General features: G+C 38.5%; 1 protein-coding gene across 1 annotated transcript in view; it reads right to left on the bottom strand.

Annotated features, from left to right (window-relative positions):
* LOC114562369 (teneurin-3) overlaps positions 1-27,491 on the bottom strand; it is a 197,416-nt gene that overhangs the window by 120,533 nt on the left and 49,392 nt on the right. Inside the window, exons 3-4 of the mRNA XM_028588749.1 lie at positions 15,702-16,181; positions 13,228-13,503 (exon numbers count right to left, since the gene is read on the bottom strand). Coding sequence (XP_028444550.1) covers positions 13,228-13,503; positions 15,702-15,972 — 547 coding nt within the window. The 5' untranslated portion in view covers positions 15,973-16,181. The remainder of the gene's footprint in view (positions 1-13,227; positions 13,504-15,701; positions 16,182-27,491) is intronic.

The following is a 27,491-nucleotide window of genomic DNA, read 5'->3' as shown; positions in this document are numbered from 1 at the left end:
GATACTGTTCGATAGCTGTTGATTATTTACTTTGTACATAATTCGTACACTAATAATAATAATAATAATAATAATAATAATAATAATAATAATAATAATAATAATGTAATTTTTCAGTTTTGTATTAATCTGTTGTTTGCTGTTTGTAACTGTATGTTGACACTTGGATGCTGCTGCCTTGGTCAGGACTCCCTTGTCAAAGAGATTCTGAATCTCAATGGGACAATTTCCTGGTTAAATAAAGGTAAAAAAAAAAATGCCCATTAGAAATAAATGTTGAATAATCACTTTAAATATGCATATATGTCTGCAGGTCTTTCTAAGGCTGCATTCAACCCTAACAGCCTCCACCAATAAGGAATACAGTGAACCTGTATAAAGCCTGAGAGGGGAAAAACAATGTTGACAAGTATCCGCTGCTGCTCACTGAGCTTACTACTGCTACTAGTGCTTGCTAATAATTTAGGGTGACTCAGGTGAGCATATGAACAGTATAAGCTCCTCTGTTTTTTTAACTGGACTTCGGTGCCTAGACAGTAAGAGAACACAGCTCAATTCAATTTTAGGAAGAAAATTCATGACTCCCATCCCCAGTGAAGATTATAGCCTTGATATTTTATATTTCAAACTCTTCTGTGAACAGGACACTGCACACTGTAGGCTACATTCTGTGTACAAGTCTCTGTCAACATATTTCACTTTATTAACTCAGGCAAATATTAGAGACCATTTGACACAGCAAAAGTAATTTGATATCAGAACCCTTTGATTTGTGGCTTTGTTTGAGCGAGATGAACAGCTCACAATGACGAAAACCCCTGAAATCCTGACTGAAGTCAAGGCCTTTTAATGACACATTTATTCATGTGTGTATAAAAGACTACCGTGCTTCCACTGCCAATGGAAAAAAGATTCAGAGGTATAACACGTAATTAAATTTTGCTTTTAATTGCGTGTGTCAAAAAGGAAACTAGAGCAGCTCAACACAATTAAAAAACAATACATTTTTGCACATATTTTCACCATTATACTTTGCCACTTAATTGGACTATTTGAGTTTAGATAAGTGTGGTTTCATCATGGCTTTACGATTAATACACTACTGCTGAAAACAGAATAAAAGGCTGCTTCATAATAGTGTTTTATATGGTTTTATTGTTTAGGTGTAACTTGATTCATACTGGAGCTTTCTGAAATCCAGCAATTCTTGGCTCATTGATTTGCTGAAGGACACATTGGAAACAATGCACAAAAGACCTTTTTCAAACCCACTGTTTAGAGGAAAGACAAGCAAGCGTGACATAAAATGATCCTACCAGAACGACAACAAGCGGAACAGAGACATTTTCTACATTCAGATGAGACCACAACAGAACAATCACCTTGACTTTCAACTCTTTGATTGCAAACATCCAATACTGAGGAGCGCAAAAGGTCAAAGCCACAGCACCATGCCAATAGATATAACAAATATTATTGTGTCCCAAGATAGAGGGGGAGAAAGGAGATCGTGAAAGGAAGAAGACATGAATCCAAACAGATTGGTGGGTTGGTGTTTGTCTGGGGACGACGTTTGAACCGCCAGCGGCGCTCAAGGAAAAGAGAAGAAATCTATTTTTGCCAATATGAAATGAAAAACAGACCCAGATACTACAGTATGTGCTGACTTCTCACCTTCTGTCTGTCTTTTCAACATTAAAGATTTTTTTTAATTTAAATTTAACATTGCGGGTTTAACTTGCTTGCAAGAAGTGCAAACAAATAAGCTATAGTTTACTGGTTATCCACTTTACTAGTAATCAGTGTAACACATCTCAGGAGACTAAAATATGGATCTGGGTTTAGAAAAACATGCATTGTTGCTGAGGAGATGCCTATATTAATGTACATGTAATTATGAACAACACAATTGCACCAACATGCCTAACCATGTTTCTTCTATTGATATTGCATGGCAATGCAATCACTCAATTAGGCTGTGTGATGAAGTGAAATGAGCCATTTTCTCTTGAGGACGGTAAATAGTGGTCCTCATAATTGACAACTGCAAAGGAATTCCTAATCGTAATAACATGTCCCGCAGTGTGACCCCCCCAAGTGATTACACTGGCGCATTTACAGAAATGTTCATTAATGTGCATTGTCCTAATCAAATAAATAAAAATAAACAAATAATGCTCTGCAGAACTGGGTGAAACCTATGTTGGAGAGGAACATTTTTATGCTCAATGATAGGGTGACAGAAAATAGATGTTGGACAGAGTTAATAGCTGCATCTCTTCAGACAACTATATGTAACACTAACCCTGACAGATTAATCCAAATACTCACTTAGATACAAGTGCTACACTTAAAACTGGACCTTTTACTGGCAAATAATAGGCACTACATAGTAGGTTAAGTGTCAACCTTTGGACTGAAACTAAAATAATCAGGTGATTAAACCATTACTGGTAGTACAGGAAATTAATTGCTAACTATTTTGAAAATGGTTTAATCATTTGAGTCGTATATGACGCAAAAATGCCAAACCATTGTCGGTTCAAGCTTCTCAAATGTGAGGATTTTCTGCTTTTTTCATTTTCAATCAAAACTCCTAAGTTTTTTAATATTTTTATTTCGACTGTTGGACGGAAAAAGACATTTAGGCTCTGAAAAGTTATGAGAAGTTTAACAAATCTTTGATGTAACAGTAATAGATTAAATGATTAATCATATTGAAAAAAAGACCGCTACATTAGCAATTGGCAATTGTCACTGTCACGCTCAACAGACAGGTTGAGGTCCTTTGTCCCCAGGGCCATCCAACTCTTCAATACCACACAAAGGGGGAGGGGAAAAATTGACTTTTCAGCATGAGCCTGTCTCTCTCAGCCCCTACCACCACTATATCTCTGTCTGCTGTACACCTGACTGTCGTATAGGCTATATTAGCCCTCCTACACAATCTGGACTCTGGTCATAACATATACATCTTATAATTTATTCCCTGTTATATATTGTTCTTAAAGAAATGATGTACTTCTTGTCTGTCAAGCAATTCTAATCTTATTAGGTTTATATTCTTGTCTTTTCATAGTCATAGTTAATATTTAATAATAAGCTATTGCACTGATCAATCCCTACACTGTTCTCTTTTGCACTACCACTGTTGCACACAGTCTACTTTAGCACCTTTAACTCTTTAATTTTCTGTGAGTGATTTTTATGTATGTGAGATATATGTGTGTATGTGTTTGTTGTGTTATGGTTGTGTAACTACTGGATGTCTAAAATGTCCCTCTCTATCTATCTATCTATCTATCTATCTATCTATCTATCTATCTATCTATTGCGAAAAATAGCATAGATTTATATGTCATGTCAAAAACATCCAAAAATAAATTCTAAAGAATTACGTTACATCAAGAGACAATTATCTTCACATAAATGATGGCAACTATTATTACTAAGATAATGAAAGTATTAATTACCAAATATTAATTATCACATGGATGATATCAGTATGAACTCTATCTGTACCGTGTAAAAGGGACATAGTAGTAGTTTCAGGAAAATCGGTTTGCCCTTATTAACATGCAAATTTATTCTGCAAGACACTCCAAAGTCTAATCAAATCATCCACTCTGTAGGGGGTAGCTGTGGTGGGAGTCAAAAGTTTTTCACCATGTGTTCCTGTTGCGTTAATGTGTTCACAAGAACGTGTCTACACACACACAGATATACTCCACCAAAAAGACTAAAGGACTGTGGAATGCCGTTTTATTCAATATTAAATAAATCAATAAATCAATAAATCAATAAATCAATAAATCAATAAATACATAAATACATGAATACATAAATTAATAAATATGCCTTTGAAATACATCATGAAATAAATAAATGATGCAATAAATAAATAATTAAATAAATGTAAATATTTATATATAAATGAATCAATTAGTTAAATAAATATATTAAAAGGTTTGATTTTTACTTATTTCATGGTACTTTTATTTCACAAGTCCACGTTTATTTATTTCAAGAGACTTTTATTTCAAAAATCCACATTTATTTTTTTCCTTGGACTTTTATTTCTTAATGCCACATTTATTGATTTCCCTCTCTATTTATTTCCCGTTCTTATTGCTGTGACAGGGCGTATAGCCACCGTCACAGTAGCGATGCGCTACCTATTTCATTTCTCAAAGACTTGGTTGCCTGTATGTTTGTCTAGCGTGTGAATATGTTCTGTTAATTATCACACTGTTTTCAAATCATCTATTAACCTAGCCATTCATCAAATTCCCCACAGTAATCCCGTAGCTTTCTTGTGCACATATTTAACATCCAATACTGCGGTGATTTATATGCTACAGCGACAATCATCAATACATCATTCTCTTATTGTTTGAAACCATGCCACTTGTTTACTTAACAAACATGGCCATTATAATAACCACGCAACACATATGTCTTTGTTAATTACATGTCTGTTTATTGAGCTTAAAAGGTAGCATAGTGTAACATATCATCTTTGTGTCTTACCGGCGTCTCATCTTTGTATGTAGAAAGGAATGTTTGCCCGCGGTTGTCGGGTTTAAATGACGCTATGACTTCCAGGGCAACAGGAAGTGACCCGGAGTTTGAGTAATTAATTTATTAGCCGCCAATATATCTTGGGGCTTTGTCAAATGTTAGCTTGAAGCCTATAAATAATATTCCGTGAATTTTTAGCTTCATAAATATACAAATTTTGGCTGTTTTAAGCTTTTATTGTCTACTCACCTGAGCCACCCATGTATTGTACTGTTGTGTTGGTATGTTCCAATTCCAGTGGTGGGCTTCAGGCCTATATAGACAAGCAGCTTCAGTTGCTCGAGAAAGCTTTAGGGAGTAGGACGTAAGTCTGTTGTATGCTCTCAGATGAGTGACGAATAGTGACTGGTTCAAAGGTCAATTTGTAAACAGCTGTATGTATAATTTGACTGTTTTCGAATCTCATGTCAATTTACTTTATTTACTTGAAAGTATTTTTTAAATTTTTTATTTAATTTTGTTAATTTTTAGATTATTATTCCTGCCTTATTGGCCTTAATTGGATACATTTTAAAACTCCATCTTTTCAACCTCATCTCTGACTTCTCCTGAGTGTTTACACCTGCTCACGACTTGTAATCCACATCTTACCCTCAACATATGCAAATCAGGGGGCGTGGCTATCTCTCACATTCAGAATGGAGCCATGGGCAAAAAAAGGCTTGCAAAGTGTGAGATCAAATCGATTAACATGGTTTATCAGCAGATACTATTTTGGCACATATTGAAGAATGTTTGGAAATACTAGTGCTCTTCAAGAAATATACGTAGACAATGAAGTTTTAAATTGTTTAAGACTGACTGAGCACCGTGTTTGTATGGAAGATCAACATTACCGCCTGTGGATATTCCAGGCGACATGCTGGTTAACTTTGTGTTGTCCGGTCTATCAACCTGTCATCCAGCACGATTGGAGAAGAGATTGGCCAAACAAGGCCTTAGGTGAGTTAACTTACTTATTGAGCTAAAGAGTAGGGCATGGTGGGCAAAAACATTTATAATACAGGCCGCATTTTACACCCTCTTACGGGCTGTGGTAGTAGCCATATATTTTATGAGTCGGGCTGTTACGGGGTGCTAGCTATAGGTGGACACATTCATTAACCCAGCTGCTGTTTTAATCACTGCGGATTGACACAACATTAGCTGAGGCGTTGTTAAGTGAGCTAGCAGGCAACCGGCTGCTCTAATTCATATTAAACTGAACATTTCCGTTGACGGTGAAGTGAGACACGGTGAAAGGGACTTCTTTGGGACTATTTATGTGGAAGTTTCTGTCCTCATTCATCTCGTTTCCTTCTTGCACAGGCGCTGCAGTTGACACACCTGTAAACACGATGTTATATGAAATAAACAAATACAGAAACGTCCACATAAATAGTCCCAAAGAAATCCCATCGGTGGTCAGTTTGGTATTTGCTTTAATGAAGGTTCAAATGTCACCGACCTTTGCTCTGCATAGAAACAGGGCGCTGACCTCCTCCAGGCTGCTCCAAAATAGAAACCAGAATTTTTTTCACAACACTGATGAGCGCAACACCTGCTATGACACCTTGGCACGTCACCGGCGTATCCCACATCCCCTGTCACCCCGAGCACTAACAATATGAGCACTTAACCGGTGACAGTGGCAGCAAGCAGGGAAGCGATGACAATAAATTGTGCAAGTCAAAGCGCGCCTCCATTTTTTGACGAGGCACAAGATGAAGCTCAGACACCTTCCCAGCTCCTATTAACAAATGATGAAACAGTTTTCTCTGCCAGTCATGGAGTGTTCTTCAAAAAACATCACAGATGGCCAGCCCTTTTGACCAGTAAAAGAAACTCTCTGATATCTGTTATTTATTCCTTCTGTGTTCGGCTTGTGCCATATTGAATTATGAAAGTAGCGAGGGAGGATTTCTGCCTGCTACGATCAATAGGCTGATTTCACTGTCACAATACAATGCGCAGATCTGAGACAGGAGTTTGACAGATGGCGTGTCACCTTTGTCAGCGTGACGTCCCGAGAGTGTGTGAATTTGTGCGTTTGTGTGTGTGTGTGTGCGTGTAAATGTCTGCACTTTTGCTTGATTTTTTTTTTTATCTTAGAGAGATACAGTGTGAGAAACAAAGACAGGTACGCGAGTGTGTGCGGGCACGTGTGTGTAGACAGGAGAGAGAAAGAGATGCAGAGTGAGAGAACACAAATTTGTGCACATAGATAAAGCATGTTCGAGGGTCTCGGATATGCTTTCAAACTCCCACCCAAAAAGCCTTTGGTGCTTTCTGTGCTACAGCACACTTTGCTGTGACTCCTCTACTGATTTAATTAACCTTTTACTGGCACTGTTCACACAATAAACCAGTGAGCTAAACTGTTAAATGTGAATGACTGCAATGTAGACCTGTGACTTGGACAAATTGAAATAATCTTCTGATACATCCCCCTCGCAAACATGGCAGCAAAGACATTTAAGTTACTGCTGCAGCCACACTGGCCATTCACCATGAAAACATCAAAAGGGACACACTTTTTTTTTTTTTCCTAAGAAATGACTTTGGACAGAAGGTGCAGGCCAGAGCAAGTGATGCTTTTTTAACGAAGGATGACAGGCATCACAACGGAGGTCCCTTTCTCCTAACCAGGGGTCAGCAGACGCCAAGCCCCTCCAACAAACAATAAAGCCCATGTGTGCCGGTTTATACAGCCGAGGACGGCTGTCACAATGTACTGCAGTGCTGTAGCTGCAGTACCTGACAAGTCAGTGCGCGCTTTTTCACACCCTATTAGGAATACACCTCAACTGGGCCATGCTGTGTTTCTGTTTGGTGCAGTCATTCATGTTTTATGAGGGGTATAATATTGATTCTAAAGGCAGCACAGTCAACGTTAGGTTAAAACAAAAAAAAAACACCTTTCTCCATGTTCACTTTTACACAGAAGCTATACATTGACCTGAAGGCCTAAAATATGAATATTGATATCATGATAACCCTTGAACTTATAATGCTTAAACTATAATAATTTAATATTAAAACATTAAAAATACATTGCAGGAAAGCGCTATAGTGGCCTGGTAACTGCAGAATGGTGGCCCCAGCTGGAAGCTTCTGCCCGACAGTTGGCTTTGTGACAAAGTGCTATGTTCACTTTTTTATACCAGGATGTTTTCTGCCCTAATTTAAAATGTATCTTCCGTGTTTGTTACCAGAACTGGAAGTACAGCACCGCTAAAGATAGAGTTCACATGTGTTTTTTTTTTAAAGCAATAATGGGTTGACAAAATGGCATTCCATCTATTTTAGAGCAGAAGTGCATGGTTAGTATGGTTTCCATTTTCTGAGACATTTAAACAAATTCCACTGACAACTGCTCGCCTGTTCGCCGCATGGAACTGAAATACCCAAGGACGTCAAGTGACCCACATTCTACCCCATGAAGTACAAATACTGCTTTAGCAACGACAGAGGTCACCTTATTTTTAATTTTTTTATTTAATCTTTATTTATCCAGGTAAGTCGATTGAGAACAAATTCTCATTTGCAGTGACAACCTGTCACATTCACACAGCTCCACATTCATGCCTGGAAGCTGCCCAGTACAACCACAGTCTGATCTGCTGGCCACTGAGCAGCTCCACTGGAGCGGTTGGGGTTAAGGTCCTTGCTCAAGGGCACGTCAGTGGTGGTAATGAGGGAGGGACAAGCGCTGCTCTTTATCACTTTCCCCACCCAGATTTTATCCTGTCGGTTCTGGGGATTGAACCGGTGACCTCCCACCACTGCCTACAACCACTGCCTATGAAACCAGTTCAGTATTCAGATTGGTATTTCCATCTGTAACTAGTGATTGTAAAGCACCTCATTTCTATCCTCTTTCTGTCATTAAAAATACGGGAATTACATTTTCCCATTGAATTTTCTAAACGAAAAAGCTTAAACTTAAACTTAAAAACTATTTTTGAAAACTGTCTGGGGCACCATTGAATTCAATTAATGTTATAACTCCATACAAATACATTTCACATAATGCAGACATAATTAATCAATTGCATGAAGGAACTATATTATACTGTCACCACATGAATGGGCTGTATTTGGATAACTGTTTTTTTCTAATATTCAGTAGTCAACATGCTTTAAAAAATTCTGACTGATAAAAACTACAGACTTTAACTTTAGAATTTAATTTACAGTTGTCTCACTTCAACTGCTCAGGGCAAACATTTATTTTTTAAATCCTGGTGCTACTTCTAGCAGAGTTGCACTCCCTACAGACATGAAGTTCTCAGACTATACAGCTGCTACATGTCACAGCGCTATTGTTAGACAAAACAAGAAGTGAGCAAATGCTGCTTTTTTACATACAGTCTGTGTGCATGTATGTGTGGGTGTGTGTTTGTACTGTATAAGACAAGCTATGGCTGCCAGGTATAGGAAAGCGAGGAATTAAATAATTCTGCATGGAGGAGAAAAGAACAGAGTTTATTTTATTTATTTTGTATTAATGTTCAAGTATATCACTGTAAGCTTGGCTATATTTAAAAGAAGAAATTATGAGTAATATATGATATATTTTTTAGATATATTTTAAGAAGTTTTATATCATTCATGTGCTTAATAATAAAGGGAAATAAACAATAAATAAATAAATACATTTTGAAGGCGTAGAACAATTAAGGCTCTGTTGTGTTTCTTTGGTCAATGCAAGCTATGCTTTATACTGTTCATGTGGTAATTACTATGTATGTTAACAGGATGGTGACATATTGAGTTATACCAAGACTTCTTTGGATCATATTGCCATTCTTACAGCTACAAAACCAATAAAACGGTTAAACACTTAATCAATCAGTTTTGTTTTCAAGGGATTCTAGCAGGGGATTATCTTAAGTGTAAAATCACTGAAAGCTGCTTAACAGATCTCTTATTTACATTGCATTCCTACTTCTTAAAATAAAAATCCGACAACTTCATGTTATGTCATAATCTGATATAAATGGTTATATCATAGGGCCAATATAATGTGATTAGGGGCTTGGCCTTTAAAAAAAACAAAAAACTTATTACACCAGAGAGAAATAAAAAGATTGGATATAAAATTTTTTTGAAAAGTTGACACTTGATCTTAAAAACAACTGACTGCACAGAACTTAACTGGCAGCTCTTTCACTGGCTGGTTCTTCTTTATTTCAGAAAAATAAAAAAATGTACTTTAGTTAACATGTTGGTGCCAAAATACAAATGTATCATTTCAGAAAAGAACCACTCTTATTCTGTCTCTGTGGCTGCACTCAGCAAGCTAGATGGCAACCCTAGGTTCCTTTTTAAAAAGGTGAACCTCTTATTCTTTGATCACGAAGGTTAACATCTTCTCAGATGCCATGCTCTGTGAATGTGCTGAGGCTTTGGTACTTGTCTGTGTTGAAACAGTCTGTAGAACAGAGCGAATTAGAATGAAATATTGAGTTCATTTATGAATAAGTGGGGCTGAACGGCCCCTTGTCGGAGCTTCTGCATGCATATTCAGTTGATGGAAACCTTTGGATGGGTCATTTCTCTTAGCTGCTTCATTAAATAGTGAAAGTCAAAAGTGCAATGCCTCCTGACAAAAAAAGAGACCAAGATCTATAGAAGTGGAACAGGGAGCAGGGTTTTTCTTTGCTCTGGCTAAAAATCTAGATGACAAAAAGGACTTGGGCTTGTTCACATTGTTCTTCCTACTGTACTATTTTTAGCACATTCAAATGATGTGCAGTTAAAAACAACAAAAAGAGCAAAAAATAAAGTTAAAAAGTTGTTTTTGCTTTTGTAAAAAGGAATGGTACCTGGGATAAAGATCTAGCAGGTATTGATTATTTACCCTATAATGAAACTAATTGAGACAATAGCGAGTTAGATAAAGTCTCAGTGGGACGTTGTACTAACTACAGCCAATCAGCAGCAGCTTTTGAGATGTTTCCAAAAGAAACTCCAGAGGAGGTATGCCAGAGGGGCGTAGGGTGGTGTGTGTGTGTGTGTGTGTGTGTGTGTGTGTGTGTGTGTGTGTGTGTGTGTGTGTGTGTGTGTGTGTGTGTGTGTGTGTGTTTGTGTGTTCTCATGCAGTTTAAGTGCTGGGAGCAGGTGCATTCAATGCTCAATAGAGAACCCATTGAAGCCAGACAAGCTGCGTTGTCTTAGAAAAAAAAGCAACAACTTGTGATATGGGTTTGTGCTTGGCATGTACAACAACAAATATGACTGGAGTGAAGCGCTAAGGAGGTGAGGGTTATGTTTACCAGCACCTCTGTGGTTAGGCTGAGCTTTTTGAGACTCATAAATGTATACATACAGTGTATTGCGCTAAAGCAAAGGCCAGACACTGGAACAAATGCATGGGTATGGATTCTGATGGTATTTTGAAAAAGGTAAAAGACTTACTCAGCCCCCTTCGGAAAGACAAGCTCACTATGATGAATACTGCCATTAAGAAAATGACTTGTCTCAAATGTCAGACTGTAGCCAATGTTTTCAGAATAAAAATTGATAGAACACGGACACAAGACATTTTTCTTTCTACCCTGTCTTTACTGTTCTTGCCAGGAAAGTGTAATCAACCCTAATTATTTTAACTGCCTGCCACTCTTTGAGATCATCGCTTTCTTAAAAATAATTAGAGTTTTACATTTCATGTGTTTTAATGATGATGGCTCACACGATGATGATGAATGATGTACAATCATTTCAGGAGCACTCAACATCAGAGAATACATTTTAAAGATTTACACTAAAACATATGAAGCTGAGAGGATACGTTCAAATGGTAAATGGACGTTGAATGTAGCGCCTTTCTACCTTACAAAGCGCTTTTAAATTTGCCTCTCATTCAGTGTTGGGGAGTAACGGAATACATGTAACGGCGTTACGTATTCAGAATACAAATTATGAGTAACTGTATTCCGTTACAGTTACAATTTAAATAGTTGGTATTTAGAATACAGTTACATTGTTAAAATCAATGGATTACATGACAATACTTCTCCGTTTCACGAGTTTATTCACTCTGAATAAATTAAGGCAACTTAATGCATTTTCCAGAAGCCCCGATATGAAATAGAAAAAAATAGCTATTTGCGTGATCAGTCACAATGGAGTCGGAACCGGCACGACAGAGCCAGGGCCGCAATAAGTTTCTATCTTGGAAATTCAAACAGCATTTCACATTAAAGAACGAACAGGGATAATGAAATGTAGCTAACTGTGCCGTGCAGCCTCTGCTTGCCAGCAACCAACCTCCTTTCAGCTCCAAATTACTCCACTTCCAACATGAAGAAGCATCTTAAAGTAAGTTATGTTTTTAATTAGCCAAGGGTAGTCGTCTGCTGTAGTTTTACTGGTCACCTTGCTATTTTAACATTGACGTGCAACTTTACATTCTCCTAGGTGCTGATTTACTAGCTCCAGAGCCGTTTAAAGACTATAGCCCCGTTTGACATGCTAACTAACGTTAGCTAAAATTAGCTAAAATTAGCTTGTGGTAGCTTAGACTGCAGTTCGATTTTTGTAGTATGCAGTTCGGGACTACCAATACAATAATCTATCTGCTTGTTCAGGTACACATTCAGCTAGTTGGAATAAAAAGAACACACCATTATAGTCCTGTTTGGTAAGCTGGATGTGATAGCCGCATTCCTACACTTATAAAACGCAATTCAATGTGGAAGTAATCTTGAAGTAATCCAAGTATTCAGAATACGTTACTCAGATTGAGTAATGTAACGGAATACGTTACAAATTACATTTGTGGGCATGTATTCTGTATTCTGTAACGAAATACGTTTTGAAAGTATCCTTCCCAACACTGCTCTCATTTACCCATTAATACACCAATGGTGAATGACAGGGGGGAAATATTACTGACTTAAAGCATATACTGAAAAACATAATGCAGAAAAAATCACTGTTGAAAACCAGCACTAAATGTCTCTTTAAAGTAGATTAGTAGATAAAGAGATATAAAGGTTTTTCCAAATTGCTAACTTTACAGGAAGTCACAAAACAAACAAGGTAACATAAGTAACGTTTACAAAAGTCTACATTTAACAACAGTACGGATATGCAGCTACCTTATATACATTGACACCGTTTGACACAACAAAGATTTGCCCTCTTCAAACAGAGAACCCAAATCCTCTGTCTCAGGTTTCCAGCATGATCAAATTTGCACTTCAAACCATTGTACCCATAATCAGCTATTGTGCATGGCCAGTCATCCACTGCAGAATTTCTAAGCAAAGTCTCAGACTTGAGGCACACAAAGCTATCTTTGATTATACGCTAGCCCATGGGGAAATTTTATCAAACTCCTTTGCTTCCTGTGGAGAAGGACCAGGTGACTGGGAACTGCTCAATCGGAAGGCCAAATTCTTTTTTCCGCATGCAGCAAGGATTCATGCCTTTGATCCGACAAAAGGCAGCTGCATATGCCTCTCCAGATACCAGCCCAACCAATCGCGCCTCCACTTCCTTCCACCAATCAGGGCCTTGTCTCCAACGACAACCATAATCCAACCTACTGCTGCTTTTTCTACACACAGATTTCTCCCCTTTGAAAAGCGATGAAAGCGTGATCCCCAAACAAATACGCATTTTAAGATAAAAGAATGAAAAGTGTGCCCTACTCACCCATCTCATTGTCCGATTTATTGTCCATTTCCGTGTCAGTGAGTGTGAGCGCTGAGTTAGAGCGACTGGAGAGGCATGAATCCTGCCCAGACTTTGGCCCCGTTCCCCAAAGAGTCATGGTACGTTCCGGTGATACAGGTTCATGGTTTTCTGTAACGACCGGCCCTCTGGAGTAGCTGCTGAGTGGGTGGGAGAGGCCCGTTTCAGGGCAGAGCGCCAAGCCTCTGCGAGCCGATGGCTCACAGAAACCGAGTTGCCTCAGCGAGAACGTCTGCCCTGTGAATGATAGAAATTGTAAAGTTAACAAACCAATCAACAACACGGTTAATGGCCAAGAACAGGGCTACTTAAAAACCTAAGAGCAGGGTAGAAGGAGAGGGGGTAATTGTTGAATTAAAGCCTTAACAACATCCTCCCACACTCATCAATTATATCAAGATGCTCAAAAGCATTTTCTTTAACCCGAATCACAGTGTAGCTCAAACTAGATTTTTGTTATAAGGTGAGCTTTTTAAGATGACCGACTTTGATTACACATTTAAACCTGAAAGAAATCACCTAAAATCCAGCGTCTTGTGTTCATCTACACGTGAAAAAATAAACATTATTAATTCTTATCAGAAATTGTTTTCAGACACTGCCTGTTTCAAATCATTACCATTTGTTTCACATGGAATAACTTGAGGCTCTGGTGTTCACTGGAAATTAAATATAAAATAGCCTGCAAAGCCTTCAAAGACACTGCGGCATCTAAGGAAAAATAAACTAAATTTAAGATGCAGGAATATTGCCAATAAACAAAAATATCTCATGCTGACCTCATTAGAAAGCTCCGGAACTAACGTGGAACTATCCCTAATATTGTGATACATGTGATTAACCTGAAACTGAAGTTATTGTAGATAAAACCTTCCTTTTCTAAATTTTCACGTAAATGTAATTAGGTGTAAATGACAGCAAATAAGCTCATCGGAAAGCAGACATATTTATTATTTATTTACTTACGTAACAGAAACCATTGGTACTGCACTTTTATAATCAATAATGTTTTTTTACGATTTCAAGGACAGACGATGTCAACACTGTTAAAACTAACCAAAAATAAATGCTGCACAACATGAAAAAAAAAGATGTTCATGATGATCTGATATCAAGTATAAGGTCACAAAGTGAGTGAATTTTGTATTTCCCCTCGTAATGTCCCTTGGTAATGTATTTCGTGTTGTTGGAAATGGTGCAGAAAAACCCTTTCAAAGTAAGTGTACCACATCAGGAAATGAAGATGTCTGAAAATGTTAAAATGTTACAGAAAGTAGATTTCTTCACATTAAAATCCATATAATTTAAAATGATCATTAGATAAAGACATTTTCGTACACCAACACACACACACACACACACACACACACACACACACACACACACACACACACAGAGCAGATAACGTATCTACACTCATTTGGACAAAATATGTTCTTTTTCCACTACCAGATGAATAACATTAAATCTGACATTAACTGTGTCGATGTTAGAAACACTCGTTGACATTAAATGCCCAGATTATAAAAAGTTATAAAGGAAAATAGTGTTCCTCCCACAACTTCATCATTATCCTATTAATTCTGAAATGGACACCAATTAGCACCAAGAAAATGTAAGGGAGTAATGGATCCATTTTTTAATTGCAATCCTATGAGCCAAAGGAGTGCGATAAAATAGAATAAACTGCTCAAACTTTTTTTAATTACAGAAATTAGAGCAGTTTCTAACAGCCAATTAAAGCATAGGGTTATTTACTGAGCATTTTCAATTTTTTCTTTCATTATTTTACATTGTCCAGCAGGGTATGAACATTTTAGGAGGTCAGAGTAACCCACTGTATCCCGCCTACAGTAATGTTTTCTCTGAAAGTATCGGGACATAAACTAATCAAACTAAATTGGATCTTTGTTTGACATCATCTAATTGTGTTTACCACTGTCTAGCATCCTGGCATCATACAGTTATTTCTTGTCAACCTTGCACAGAATAAGTGGAGGATAGAACTGCAAAATTTAGAATTCAAATAATTTAGTAAACACAACAAACAACAAAATCCCAGCATCCATGTTTGTTTCCTAATGATGTCTCGCACTGGTATTAGTAAATGAACATGCATATAAGGATTTATATAAGGATTTTGTTTCGTCATATTTATAAGCCAACAACTAACTGTAATCTCAGATTTATCGTCACATTTCCTCTTCAGAATTGGAGAGAATTATTCCTAATTAATTCATACAGACATTTCTAACTACTAATCATAATTTATTTTGTAGCCAAGGTCAGCAAATGGGTAATCTGGGCTTTCAAGTTAAATATAATTGTCTTCTACTTCTCCACGTCAGCTACGATAACCACACCACTAAGCTCATAGTATAGAGATGCGTCTGACAAATACTGAACAGTCCGAGTAAACATTTGCTCTCGCTAACCTGGCCTGCTGTACTCTGCGCTTTCCTTGTGGACCATCTCCTTGACTCTGCCTCCAAAGAGCATTCGTGAAGGGTCATGGTCAAAGGCCTGGAGCGTTTCGCTGGAGCTGTAGGATTTCTGAGTGGGCACGCGGCAGGCTCCCTCCTCCCGGGCAGCAGAGGAGGCGGTGTAACAGCGCTCCCGATCCTTGTCTCTCTCGCAGTATCTCTCTCGGTCTCTCTGGCTCTTGGACAGTGAGCAGAAAGGCCGCTGCTCCCTCACCCGTTCCATGCTGCCTGCATGCTGGGTATCCCAACTCCCTCCCCTTCACCACCGCCGCTCTCCTGAGAGACTCGCCACTGGATTATTTCACTCTTTTCTCCCCTCCTCCTCTTCCCTCCTCCGGTTGTGACTCTGTACCGATTTCCCGAACTCCCCTCCCCACTTTTTGACCTCTGTCGGCCTCTTCTTCAGTCCATTGAGGCTTCCACCCCCTCTACCTGGAGAGAGAAAGAGAGAGAGAGAAGAGGAAAGGAATGAAGGAGCTCAGATAACACTAATCCATCTGCTTCATCTTCAAAAGTACACACTTATCCCCTTCTCACTGCCCCACCCCCACTGCTACTTCACCAGCCCTGAAACCTCACCCGTGAACTCTTGTCATACATGACTTCCCTTCTTAAAAAGGAGCATCACCTCCTTATTCTGCCTGCTTAAGCTTTCAAAATCAAGTTCATTTTCACTGCGTTGAGTTAAAACGTATGCACATTTTTTACATCAAGCTAAATCAGTTTGACTAAAACTAGTGGCAGTTTCACCCAATAATAATTTTAGGAGTGAAAAGTCTTTGAAAGCCTTTTAATTTCACTCATGACGATAACCTAAAATGAACATCCACCGAGTGTCAAATGCTGGTTAAATGACGGGTAAATCAATACATCACGGTGGCATGTGACGTTTTGACACATTCACATCATGCTTTAATTTTTAATTTAAACTGTACAACTCATATTTCACACAATTTTGACCCATGATGCAGTATGCATGTTAACTAAGTGTCAGATTCTGCACACAGAGCAGCAATGATAAACAAGGGAGATGACATTTTTAAATGAAAATGCATATGTAACGGATAGGTTTTTGTGTTTACCAGCCTGTGACATAGTGAAAAAATCAAAGGGTTGGTTTGCCTAAATTATGAATTTATATTTATGTCTGAGAGTTCTGCATCCACCCCACTATAATGGAGGTGAATCATACGTATGTGTTTTGATTATTTGCTACTCTCAGTAATCCACAGAATAGGCAGGCGACACTTTTCAAAGGATTATTTAAAGTAGAAATCGAAAGTAGGTCTGCACTTTGAGGAAAATATGCAATAACGTTGTTGAATATTGCGATGATATTATTTGCAATAAAAAATAGATATTAAAGTAGGGCTGGGAAATATGTCTATATTATATCGATATCGTGATATGAGACTAGATACGGATTTTGGATATTGTAATATATTAAGTGGCTTTAAAGGCTGCATTACAGTAAAATTATGTCATTTTCTGAATTTACCAGACTGTTCTAGCTGTTCTATTATTTACCTTTACACATTATATTCACATTGTTGATGATTAGTTTTTCTAAAATCTAATTGTGAAAATATTTTGTTAAAGCACCAATAGTCAACCCTACAATGTTGTCGCAGTATCGACATAGAGGTATTTGGTCAATATCATGATATCTGATTTTTCTGACCTTTCTGCTGCTTTAAGTATCCTGCTAAAATACAACAAATTACTTGATAAATTATTAAACTATATGACAGTTCCAACATTATTTTATCGAACAATTTGAACATTGTACTGATCGCAAAAAGCAATTAAATAATTATAGTTACATTTTCTTCTGATACTCTCTTTCAGTTAACTCAAAACGTATATTTTGCGATGTATCGCGGTCTTTCACACTGTGTTTATCGCACAAGACATCGCAATGACGATAAATGTTCAGCCCTGGTTAAGTCGTTCCACCAAAACTACCTGCATGGCTAGATACCACCAGAGGTAAGTAAGAAAATACCATTATTTTTGTAATGTGGGTGACATTGCAGAACGCATATGATTCCAGTTTGTAATTGTATACTAAACAAATAGCTCTGATAAGTTAAAAGACATAATTCTATAATAAATGTATACCTGTACAGTAAACGTTTGTGGTGAAAGGGTTGGATGACTCAAATTATGAAGAAAAAAAAATACAGTCCATAAACAGTCCATGACAGCTAAATATTTATGTCACACAGGCCCATGACCCAGCTTTGTATGCCAATCTCCCAGTTTGCACTAAGTATGTGCATAACAAAGTATGTGTATCACATTAGACAACAACACATGTTTTGGGTCTGTGCATGCAAACATTAGATAGATCAGTGTTACAATCTTTAACTTTTTGGGAATATAAAGAAAACACTCACAGATGGAGACAGTGCTCTAAAATGTGGACAAGCGGGATGAGAATGTGACTGATCTGGAAAAAATCCTTGAGTGGAATGTGGATGGGAGCCCTGATGTGTCGGAAGTGTTTATTACCAGCCATTTTCCACTGCCTCCTGACACATACTCACACTTGCCACACAACACTTTCATTTCTCTCTTGGCTGAGCTGTAAGACTAGAGTATCAGACTCCTTCTTTCCCCAAATGATCAAAACCTTCCAATGAAGCCAGGATAGCATACTGTCGCTCTGCGAGGAAGCACTGGCCCCAGAGAGACTTCCCAAAAAACTGAAGCAGTCGCGGGTGGAGTACAGGATGCAGGGATAATGAAAATTGTGAGCTGTTCTAGGCCTCTTCAACTTATTTTTTTTCTCCTTTTCTCTCTCAGAGTTGCTGGATATCATTCTGTTCCCCCGATGGGCTGAGATGCAATCAGTGACACACTCTCTTGTAACCCTGACACTCAACTCTCAACACTACCCAACACACACACACACACACACGTTTAACGATGCCACAGGACATTTCACTCACATCTAATCACTTTCAGGAAATTGTACACACCCGTCCAGATTGGCAGATTAATGTACAGGATGAGTACAAGGGGACACGCCCAGAAGCCTCCCTGATTACGATCCCCCTCTTCTTTATGGACTTGTAAAGAGATTCACCGTCTGAAAAATAGCTAATGCTACAAGTCTTACCCGCTGAGCTGCAAGCCCCCCACTATAGGAGGAATTGGATTTGTGCCCTTGAGTGACCAGGCATGTCCCCATATAAACATTTATTTTTTCTTTACGCTGAGGACCTGAAGGTGCCATCTTTTTCACAGCTCATCAAAGTGTCCTGCCTGTACACAGGCGATGCACATGGGGACACTATCAGGATACAAGAGAGACATTCATGGTAGTTGAAATTATGTACAAAAAGGTCATAGAGGCTCTTGGGGGGAATTCTATTGTGTTTCTGCAGGCTTTAAGTTTCAAAGGTTTTAACTACTAGTATAAACTTAAGACTCCTTTAATCAGGCAAGAATAAAGGCCAGTCTGTCTTGCCTTGATTATGCTAAATTTGCCTCTAGTACGCCTACTGAGAGTACACACTAATGCACACCAATCTGTAAAAAGAGACACAAAAGTAATGTGAAGATGTGTCTTATTACATTTGAAGAGAATCTTTTCTTGGTAAAATTATGAATTCTTTAGTAAACCTGTGTTCATTGTATTAACTTTTTGACGGTATCACATTCTATGTTCCCTTTTACTTTTGATCATGCAGTTGAATCAGGACAGTCAGTCACCCGTGACCACTCAGTGGAACAGTCGACACTGCAAAATTAGTGCCACACCGAGATCCTCTGGCGAGCCAGTGAGGCACGGAATAAGACAGTTCATGATCTACGCAGCGCAGCTCCACACGTCTCAACGACTCCCATGCCAGTTGAGTACAGTACCCCTGACGCCTGCGACTGTCCTACACCCCTGCACTTTTTTGAAGCATAGACCATAAACCATCTGTGTAATATGGTGTGAAGAAATGGTGTCCAAGACAATTGGCTCTTTAGGGCAGTTGGAGAGGTTTCAAGGATCGAAGTGAGATTTACTTGTTTCATGTCTGATATTCAGTTATTCATCAAAGCTGAGAGCAGGTGTGTTTTATGCTTCCAACTGGTTATTTGGAATGGATGACCAAAAGGGAGGGCAACATTTTAAGATGTCCTGGAACCAATAAGAAGTTTTGTTCAAAATTAATTAAAAATAGCAACTTGTAGGCTTTAGATGCTATTCATCAAAACGAAAGGCTGATTTTGATGCTTCAAGCAACAATGACCAAGAAGAAGAGTCCCTTTCCAGGCAGTGGCGAATTGATTAGTCAGTTGACAGAAAATTAATCAACAACTGAGTAAACGTTAAAAAGTTATTCATCAAGGACAAATTCCATTTATTCTCTGGCTCTAGCTTCGTCAGAGTGATGGAGTGAGGATTTGTTGCTTTTCTCAGTTTTATATGAATTGTTAATTTAATATAGTTGGGTTTTTTGAGTGTTGGTTGAACAAAAATAATTTGATGATGTCACTGGGGGCTTAGGGAACTTGTAATGGATGTTTTCTTTTCAATTTGTTGACATGTTATACGCAATTGATCAACAATTAAATGACAGAAAAATAAAAAAAAGAATCGTTATCTGCAGTCTTACAACAGCCCTACATCAAAAAACGAATGTCTTCGAAAATTAGCGTTTAAAGACCCTAAAAAACTTCAAATCTCAACAATTTATCCGACACAAAGAATATCTTTAAGTATTATTTAGTAAAGGTTTATCAGTCAAAAAAATCATTTAATCTGCTTCATCACACAGTCCTGATGATCCTGAGGAAGCAGATGAAATGAGTGAGGGTGTGGAGATTAGATTTAATTGATAGAGACCAAAGAACCCACCGACTGTCTTCAGATTCAGATTCAAATGTTGCTAAAACCTGATCGGTGCATGGAAGTACATGACATCATGTTTTAACTGAGTCCCGCCTACTTCAATCCAGGTAGAAGAGCGGAACAGAGGGAAAATAAAAGAATAAAGCAATCTCTCATGTGAAATAAACAAACCTGTTCCAACTTTAGCAGGAAATAGTGTGTTCATATAGGAAACCTATAGTAAGAAATTGATGGAGCAAATAAGTTTTCAGGTCCTTGAAAGTTATTTATCGAGCAAACATTCGCTGGTTCCGGCTTCTCAACTGAAATGATTTATTGTCTATATGTTGTTATAAATTGAGCACCTGATTTTGAAAGTCATTTGAAGACATCACCTTGGGCTACAGGAAATTGTGGACATTTTCTGATATTTTGAACGAAAATAATCACTACTCAGAGCCCTATTTCCAAGATTCTTGGAACTGATCAAGAGTTCTAAGCAAAATGAACCTAATGAATAGGGCTGGGTATGGTTAAAAAAAAATTCAATACACGTACCGATACCAATATCGTGACTTTGATAGCGGTTCCTTAACGATACTTTTTTCAATATCAATTTTATAAAACAAAAAGAAATTATAACATTATTATTTATTTTCAGCTCCTACTACATGAACCCCATCTCTGTGCGTAACGTACGTTTTTCCTGCCTAACGTTAGACAGCCAATCACAAACATTATTAGATCTCGGTAGAATCATGCTGCATGCTAATTGGCTCAATGACTCTGATGGGATTTACTCCTTATTAAAATTGGGTATTGAATGACAAGGCATTTTTAGATACTCAATACTTTAGAGGCAATTTGGTCGGTGCCTAAAAAGTATTGAATTCGGTACCCAGACATATTTAATGAACAACTACAATGGCTTAACGTGAGCTGGCACACACTCCTGACTTCAGCACACAAAGTATTTTGTATACCGAAGTAGCCACCGCTGACCAGAATGCTGAAATGGCAACTCTTCACTAAGCCTTTCTTCTGTAATTATATTACCGCGGCGCTGCTGTACAAGTCAGCACAGATCTCCCTGTCAGTGACCTCTGTAAATAGCGGTAATAAAGAGCATACTTGTTGTTGCCGTTGTGTCCCTCCAAGACAATCCACCTGTCACCAAGTGGCCTGGCCCGTCCCCCTTCGTCGCCCCTCCTCATCTTGTTGTTGGCCATTTGCCGGAGCACAGATCAGACGGCTCTTCGCCATGGGGAGTGGTGAGAGCGGTTGATGGAGCTGGTGTAGATCAGGGTTTCTCTCCCTTTAACACAGCTAGCACCTCCAACAATAGCCGCCTCTGACAGCTTTGCATAATTCATCTTGTCGAGTCTCTCTCCCTTTCCTCCTTGACGCTCCTCTCTGCCTCTTCTCTTTCAGTTTCTCTTCAGTTCTCCTTCTTTTTTCTTTTTCTTGCCTCCCGGCGCTTGGTGAAGGGGAGAGGGAGTACCAGGGCAGTGTTCCATCAGATGCTGCCTGTTTCCCCCTGACACCAGTGATTTTGGAGACACAGAAGTGTTTGTCTGCAGCACGTCGCCCAGACTCTGTGAATTCTGGATGCCATCTGAACCAGATTGGGTTCGTTCTTTATCGAGGCTCAATGCCTAAATCCCTTGCTGCAAGGAACTATTACCTAAAAGATACACAACCATCAGAGGCAAGATGATCCATTTTTGAGTAGCTGATCTTTCTATATCCAAACTTTTAGGGGATCTGGTCAGACATATTTCCATGTAGTTTAACTGAGTTGGATGGGCTTGTAACTATAATTTGAGATTTATTAATCTTTAAATATGTACAGTCATTGCCCATATCAGAGACTGCCAGGTAAAAGGAAAAAGAAAAAAAAGAGGGAAAAATAAGCAACAATATCATAACAGTATTTACTGGCAATTAAACTTCCGTGGCAGCTATATCCTTAGCACACTTGGTGATGGATGAGAATACTACACTCAGTGAGACGCTGAGGAAAGATGATGAAATTCCGCTCCATCCTAAGTCTCCTATCTCAGAGTATGATGCAGAATATTCACAAGTGCGATAAAATGATATGAATCTCTGACACAGCCACTTCAGATTATTCCACGCACATGGAGCTTGAGGCCTCATCCCTCATGGTTTCAGCACATTTAGAAGGCAAACAAAGCTACTGTGAAAAACAAATCACCTAAAAAACTGAGCCAAACTCAGTGTTGTTGTTTTTTTCAATTTTCTTGTATGTCACAATAAACCATAGTGGTCAACGTCTTATCCTAACCATTTTATTGTTTGTTTTCATTGTCTGTGAATTAAATAATAAAGAAAGGCATCCATCTGCCAGCGCCAGGATACAACATAATAAGCTCATCAGAGATGTTCACAAATCCCCTGAATAACCCTTCACCAATGACAGTACGAGTTATATATTCATTGAATTTTAGTGGGAAAACCGCAAGCACAGGCAAATTCATTTTTTTCAAATGTAATTGCTAGTTTTGGACAATAGGAATATAAAAAAGCAGGGTTTTTTTCGTCTGCAGTATCTCCCTCTATCTCAAATGCTCAAATGGTAATAGCAGGTTATTCAGCTCCAACGTTTAACTGTATCCAAGACTACTAAGTATTGAACCCAGCTATTGGCAAAACAGGCGCTTCCTTCCATATCACGCACCCAATTACACCAGACAGACTTAATTCAATGGGCCACAGTTTGCTATTCTTTCAAATAGGTAACACTGCAGTATTATTTCACAAGGGGGAGCAAAAGGAAGTAATGATGTCAGAGTACATTCGCTTAATTGAGAATCTTGCAAGACGGTGTCAACAATTGCCATCTAAGGCTTACTCATAATGACTTGACTCCATGGTGTGCAAAAATAAAATCAACTCCACAGACCTGTGGAAAATTACAGACAAATCCATGATTGACCGATTCTTACGGAAATATATTAAATTGTCATATCGCAGCTGCATTGTAATGAAGCTACAGCGAAATCACAATGCCACGGAGGGTGATTGAAAGAATAAAATTCACATCATATCCGTCCACAACATAGCTCGTAAAGAAAGTTAAATAAATAAAAGATAATGCAGTTATCATATTTATTTACATCAACAGAGGTGCCTTTTTAATTACAAATCTGTCTATCAAATATCAGTCTTGCCTGACATTCTAATCTGGACATCTGGAGACGTTATTGTATCACTGTTGTAGCCTGTCAACAGAGCACTCAGAGGGTGGCTAAAAAGCATTATTCAAAATACATTTGAAATGCTGCAAGCATACAAACCTGGCTACCAGATAAAAATTCCAACGCAGAGAGATATTCAAAAGTGCTGACATTGGGAGTCATTTAAATGCATCTCACATGATTGTACAACAAACTGGCCCTCCCTGTTTTAGAATGTGCAGGGGGGGGAATATACACAGCAATCAGATAATAGTGGCAGACAACTGAAGGGTATGAAGGAGAGCATCAATACTGCAATGGGAATGTAAGACTCCTGTGCTACTGTGACTGCTGGAAAATATCAAATCTGACCAAATAGAGACTTCAACCTACTGTTGGAGTTGTACATCTACATAACTGTTACAAAAGGAATACAAATACCCACTTCCATGATATAAAATTAGAAGAAATACAAATTGCAGCCACACAATGAATAATTGATGAATAAAACAAGCATGTATAAAGTGCAAAATATATATATTTTTTTGCACTTTATAGAGAATAATATATTAAGTGTGCTTTCTCTTTAGGCATATGGTGTCACATAAAAAAACACTATATATAAAAAAAAAACTGGAGGGTTTTATTCTCTAGTTGTCAGCATTTTGAGAAGTATGTATGTAGGTCATGATGGCACACTATCAGAATACCGAGAGACTGCAAGCCTTAATGAAGAAAAATCAATCTGAAAATTCACCAACATTGCATTGGTTGCTCTACTTCCAGGGGTGAAACTTGGAGCGTCTGTCCTTTAGCGATTGGCTGAGGCCCACTTGTGAATGCACACCACTCTCCACTGGAAGTCAAAGATTGCTGACCTGTATACCATTACACTAACTTGAGGCGCCGGTTTTACACTCTTCAATGGTCTGATATTCAATATTTTCTTCCTCTTCACCCTGCTGACAATAAAAAGACAGAGAGTGTGTTGCTGACTGGCTCCCCACATGAACCAGCACCACACGTCCACATCATCGCTCCTCGTCACCTGCCAGACCTGCAGCATTCAGCAACACAGAGGTCGCGTCAACAGAATTATTGAGGCCGTCAAGCAGCTCCATCGACAAGCATAGCTGACGCACAACTTCCCACTGGGCTGTCCAGGGGCCACAAAAGACCAGACCTGAAGCTCTTGTCAGGTTAAGGCTATTCTGGAAACCTCCTCCAGGGATAATTCGCTTTGTGCGAATACATAGGAAAACTGCAAAATAAACCCGTCCCAAGAATATGGAAAGTTACGGCACCACGAAGGGCAGAAAAAACGTTTTAAAATTGGAAAGAAATAAAACTCATCAACAATAGGGCTGCACGATATGAGGAAAATATGCGATATGTGATAATGTTGTGAATATAGCGATAACGATATTACTTGCGATAAATAAAGGAAATCATTTCCAACCTACTTTTATTTAACAAATTGAACATTGAACTGAATATATAAGGCACCACTAAAAAAAAGAATGACTTAGTTATTAGTGACTTATTTTTAGTGTTAATTCCTGCTGATATTTTCTTTCAACTAACAAATCTCTGAGTGTCTATCGCGATATGTCGCAGTCTTTCACGATATGTATATTGCGCCAATAATATTGTGATGATGATAAAAAAAAAAAAAAAACGATATATTGTGCAGCCCTAATCAACAATGCATAATGTTGACTGGTGAAGACAAATCTGTTGTGTGTTGTAAGTCAGTGACAGAAGGTCTGTGCTTTGCAATATCCTGTAAATATGTAACGTTTCCTGACTTTGAATATAATGTCTGGATTTCACAAAACTGCACAGGTATTGACTCAGGGCAATTTTCACAAGCAGAGAGCACCATGCATTTTGATTTTGTTCTCCCTATGACAGAACTAAGTACATTTCTGTTTGGCTCTCCCCGCCAGGCTCAACCCAGCGCACACAGGGAGAGTTGCACTGTTACAAAGTCAGGCCTACTCCTCAATCTTACCACTTGGTCTTGACCCAGAAAGTCCACCAGAGCATGCTGAGCCATAAATGTTAATCTGTAGGTTATAACAGTATGAAGCGGTGCTGCTCCCAGAGCTGGACCAGCAGGACAGCATCTTGTGACCAATTGCAGGTGGCTTTCATCTCAGCCTACTTTGGCAAGAGAGCAGCAGTAAATGTTCAAAACAAAGCCAAGCGCTGTCGTGCTTTGAATCTTCGCTTTTCTTGATTTAAGAAATCCATACGCAGTTAAAAGAAAAGGCTTTTACTTGGCCATCAAACAATCACTGGCCCAGCTATTTTCTTCGTGAACCATTACGCACAACAAAATCACCACCAGCACGTTTGCACGCATGTGCACAATAAGATGGATGAATCCATTTATGTTATGCACAACGCTATAGGTCATGCACTGGAGTCAACAATAGCCATGCAGCGGGTACAGTAGTTGTTCCCTTGAGAACCCTCCTCTGTCTCCTTTCCTATAAAATGCAATGGCAGGTATCACATTATACTAAGCAAATATTCGGGATGGAAAATACTATGTAAATCCATCTTGAGGTTAATAGAAAACTCTATTCATATTCTTAGCCATTACTAAAGCTCTTTGAGGCATCCATATTTTAATTTTATAGAAGATGTTTATGAATTGGGAAAAAGAATACAATTCTGTTTTACATAGTGATTTAAATGCACATACAGTCTTAAAACTGCTCGCATCCATACCATGTTTTTTTTTTTTTCTTTTTTTTCCCTCGTGCGGCATACAATGTAGTTAAGGACCACAGTGGTAATGCATCAAGTGCTGTCACTAAATATTCCTACTCTAAGCACATTTCAAGAGCATGCACCCCCCAAATCCTTGGATGACTTTAAACAATAATTTGGCAACTTGCAGGAAAAACTTTTTTTTCCATTCTTTATAGCCAGGGTAAATTTGTGTCACATCACTGCGCCAAACCCAAATAATCCTCCGATTTAAGGTCATTAAAAGCGCATATGCAAGTCTGTCCCCTGACCGAGGTTTCGCCAGCCCAAAGCCTGGTTTCTTTAAATTTCTAGAGTACGTCAAGATCCTAAAGGCATGCTTTACTTTCAAGGCAACTATTTATCATGATGTCTGGCTATTCTCATTGGAGGGAAAGGGAAAATGTACTGAGAGAAAATAACAGGTGAAAGAGAGTACAGCAGACAATAGCCAGGCATGGTGTGTGTTAATAGTAACAGATTAGAGGACAGCAATTATGTAAAGTAAATATGACATGGAACTGATCCGTCGAGCCCGGGGAAATGTGGGTAGTTTGTCAGGCTGCATTAACCTTCACATGTTTGCTCTGATGTGTTGAAACAGACGACTCGGCCACGCTGTTTGCCATATCAAATGTTATAATTCATAAGGTCATCTTCTGAGCCACTGTCGGCATCAACAAGTAATGAGGAGAGGTTTTATAGGCACAGGTCTGTGCATTGACTCTCCCTCCATATCTCTCACATCTTAGGAGTTATTTTTACCGAGGGAGAGAAGTAATCTTGATTGCCCCTTAACAATCCATAAAACTGTTTAGGGCAGTATTCAAGCAGGCATTGTCCCTAAAGGAGGCAGTTCTCATCACACAGATTATTAAATTCTCCACAGGAATAATGAAAGGGGAAATTACTTAAGGATAGGAACATGGAGTGGCAGTGTTGTGTACACAG

Source organism: Perca flavescens, chromosome 10, assembly GCF_004354835.1.
Source record: "Perca flavescens isolate YP-PL-M2 chromosome 10, PFLA_1.0, whole genome shotgun sequence".
Taxonomy (NCBI): domain Eukaryota; kingdom Metazoa; phylum Chordata; class Actinopteri; order Perciformes; family Percidae; genus Perca; species Perca flavescens.
The sequence above is the reverse complement of the archived record's forward strand: the minus strand, read 5'-3'. Positions and strand labels throughout refer to the sequence as shown.